Raw genomic sequence first — 3,907 nt, 5'->3', positions numbered from 1 at the left:
TTTTGTGTGGGTTTTTCTAGGGTTGTTCCAGCAATTCTAGAGTGTGTTTGTTTGATATGAAGTCTCCTCCGATCATACCAGAGTAGTCTTTTGAAGATTTGTTGCAAGTAACACCTATGGGTCTTGTTTCCGCGACTTGATCATAAAGGCATGGTGGCAGCCTCTAATGGTAAGCTCTAATGAACTTTATTCTCATGAGCTTACTTTGTATTTTTATGACCATTGTAAGTTTTTCTATCACATGGATGGAGAACAAGTGTTCTCCGTCACTATTGAGGATGAAATAATGGATATAACCAAGTTCTTATTGGTGTTTTCCCTTGGACTTTCTATGCCTGCTGAAATTCAGGACTCATGGGGCTATTTGGTTGATAATTTCTATGCCTACAACTATGATTTTTATATCTTACATGAGACCTATGGGGACGGAATTTTCCGTGTAGAGGACTAAAGGCAATATAACGTAGCCCTTGGTAGCTTGTCCCTAAACGTGGGCACGGTGATGTTTTTTATCATGCTAAACATATTAGGGGAATGGAATTTTTCTTCTGCGAATGATGCCACTTGTGACGTTTTCCTTTCTCTAGTTGAGGGACGTATGCTCTATGACCTTCCCCAGACCTTAGTGTCTAGTTTAGCCCGAGCTAATAGTATAAGGCATAATTATCTTCTTATGCCTGTCTTAGTTTGTCATATCATGCTATGTTTCTTTCCTACATTTTGTGCCTGTTTCACGGATTGGATTAGGGTTGACATTGTGAGACCCACCAACTGCATTATAAACTTATTCCGTGCAATGACTTGGTCGGGGTGGAGGATAAAACCTAATTAGGCTGCCCCTTACACCCCATTCGACCAAGTGGCGCTTAACCGGTTAGCAAATGTAGATGATAAATGGCGTGAGGCCTAGCAAATCATTATGGCGTGGCAGGATGCGAAGGAACCTCAATTCTTTATTGAGGAGGAGGACAACGAGTAAATACTGGATATGTGGTGTTCTTCAATTTTCATGCATTTCTATGGTATTTTCTACCCTTCTTATTTTAATAATTTGAGGACAAAGCATGTGCTTGTTTAGGGTTGGCATAGAAACACGCGTAATTTAAGGCACCTATTAGGATAATATAGGTATAATATGCACTTGTTTTATAGTAAAAATTTTAAAAAATTCATAAATATAAATAAAAGTTTATGCTATACACTTAGGAATATTTGTATTATTTCTTTCTCTATGATGATAATAGTCTAGATATTTTACATTAGCTCTTATATTATAATAGTTTTTAGAAATTTAGGTTAATATGTAGGTAATAATCATTCCATCTTTCTATAAATATATTGCATGAGTATCTATGATTGTTTGGCAGTAAGTTTCTAAAATCTAGGCTAGAGTACTTATTCTACAAATCCAGTGAGAATATAGTCTAAAGCCTTATATGAGTGAAATATTTGAGAAATGACACAAGGGAGAAGTAAATTTCGAATAACGAAATAACACGTCCACTTGCTTGATCACTATATCATATCCTAAGCAAGAATTTAGGCCATCTTTGGATTGATATAGCCCTAAATTCAAACCTTATGAAATTATTTTCCGCTAGTCGCCCCTTTGAGCCTTTCTTTAGCCATTCATAAACCGCAAATCCTTTACCCTTTTACAAAACAAGATAAAAAATGGAGGCAGTACTGAACTTAACATTCGAAAGTTTGAACTTAACATAATGGGGATGCTGGAAACAAGAGTGAAGGAAGTAAATATGGAGGCAGTACTGAACAAGGCATGTACAGGATGGCTTTGCGAGAATAATTACAATAGTGATGACTTGGGAAGGATTTGGCTGTGCTGGAATTCACATGAATGTACGATGACTTTGATTCTAAAAGATGACCAAAGTATAACTATGGAGTGTACGCTGAATACAGGGAAGAAGTTAATGGTGACTATGGTATATGCATCAAATAGCATGAGCATCAGAAGAGAATTATGGAATAAACTAGTGAACATCTCTGATACTACTCTACCTTGGATAGTATTAGGTGATTTTAATACGATTAGCAGTGCCCAAGAGAGGACCGAGGGGCGCGACACAAGAACATTACACTTCCAAGACCTATTGGATTGTGGAACGATGGCTGGACTAGTAGATTTGAGATACAAAGGCCACTTCTTCACATGGAGTAATAAGCAAGAGAACAGAGCATGGAGGAAACTAGATAGAGTGTTAGTGAATGCAGAATGGATGATTGAGTTTGGAGACACACAAGCTGAATTTCTGAATCAGGGAGCTATATCAGACCATACACCAATGGTGGTCTACAAACTGACACAGAGGAATTATAAGAAGAAGATGTTTAGATTCTTCAACTACTGGGTCCAAGAAGAAGGATTTGTGGAAACTGTAGAGAGGGCATGGGCAATAGAAGCTGTGGGAAATCCGATGTATACGTTCATGAAACGCCTGAAGAATGTGAAGATGGATTTGGTTACTTGGAATAGAGAGAAACGAAGTCAAAGGCAAACAAGGGCAGATGTAACAAAGGAGATAATGTTAGAGGTGCAAACAAAGCTACAAACGGACCCTATTAATCAAGTACTGATGAGGGAAGAAAGAAAAGCAATAGGCGAGTATGTGAAAGAAGCCATAGAAGAGGAGTCAGTGTATAAGCAGAAATCGAGGGATAAAGTAATAACACTGGGGGACAATAACACAGAGTATTTCTTCAAGTCAGTTAAGGCAAGAAGGAGCACGAATAGAATTACATGCTTAAAAGATGATCAATGGAAAGCATTAGAAGACATAAATGAGATAGGAGAGGAATGTGTGAAATTTTACAAGATCTTTGTTTAGTCCGGAGGATATCACGAGGGGGTAAGGTTCTATCGAACCGGAAGGTATACAGCCAAGGGAAACACTAAGCCGAGAGGAACAAGAACAGATGCAAGTAATGATTTCTAGGGATGAGATTGTTGAAAGCTCTAGCAGATATTGATAATGAAAGAGCACCTGGCATGGATGGATTCAATTCAGTGTTCTTCAAAGTATGTTGGAGGATAATAGGAGATGACTTCGTCAAAGCAGTAAGGAATTTCTTTAACTCTGGGAGAATGCTTAATGAGGTAAATGCTACATGTATTACTTTAATTCCTAAAGTGCAATGCCCTATAACCCTTGGTGATTACAGACCTATTGCTTGTTGTACGGTAGTGTACAAATGTATAACCAAGATACTAACAAGAAGAATGAAGGAGTTCATGCCTAGAGTTGTGACACACAACCAGTCTGCATTCATTACTGGAAGAAGCATACAAGATAACATCCTGCTGTCACATGAACTGGTTCACAACTATCACAGAGAGTCATATCCTCCAAGATGCATGGCCAAGATTGACCTAAAGAAGGCATATGACTGTGTAAGATGGGAAGCTGTGACATTGGCACTGGAGAGAATATGAGTACCCGGAAAATTCATCAACTGGGTTAAAGTGTGTATGGAAACTACAACCTATTCAGTTATGCTAAATGGCTCTCCATATGGCTATTTCAAAAGCACTAGAGGAATTAGACAAGGAGATCCTATGTCGCCCTATCTTTTTGTGCTAGTGATGGATCTATTTATAGATATGATGCAGAGAAGTGTAGAGGAAGGAAGGTACAAGTTACATCCAAAATGTCATGATCTAATCATTACTCACCTCTCATTTGCAGATGATCTACTAGCCTTTATGCATGGAGAAGTGGACACAGCTAGATGTCTGAGCCAAAATCTGCAAAAGTTCAAGGAATGTTCAGGGCTTGAAGTTAACATGAACAAAAGTCAAGTCTTCTTCTCAGGAATGAGTCAGGGTTTGTGCAATGCCATGCAGAATGCATTACAATTTCAAGTGGGAACCTTGCCAGTGAAGTAT

The 3,907-nt window shown here is 38.4% G+C and overlaps 1 protein-coding gene across 1 annotated transcript; it reads left to right on the top strand.

Moving 5' to 3' along the window:
* Positions 1-1,721: 1,721 nt before the first annotated feature.
* On the top strand, positions 1,722-2,849 carry LOC147525197 (uncharacterized). The gene has a single exon (XM_086578565.1). The coding sequence runs from the start codon at positions 1,722-1,724 to the stop codon at positions 2,847-2,849; it is 1,128 nt and encodes a 375-aa protein (XP_086434691.1).
* Positions 2,850-3,907: the final 1,058 nt, after the last annotated feature.

Source organism: Coptis chinensis, chromosome 1 (genome assembly GCF_015680905.1).
Source record: "Coptis chinensis isolate HL-2020 chromosome 1, ASM1568090v1, whole genome shotgun sequence".
NCBI lineage: Eukaryota > Viridiplantae > Streptophyta > Magnoliopsida > Ranunculales > Ranunculaceae > Coptis > Coptis chinensis.
The sequence above is the reverse complement of the archived record's forward strand: the minus strand, read 5'-3'. Positions and strand labels throughout refer to the sequence as shown.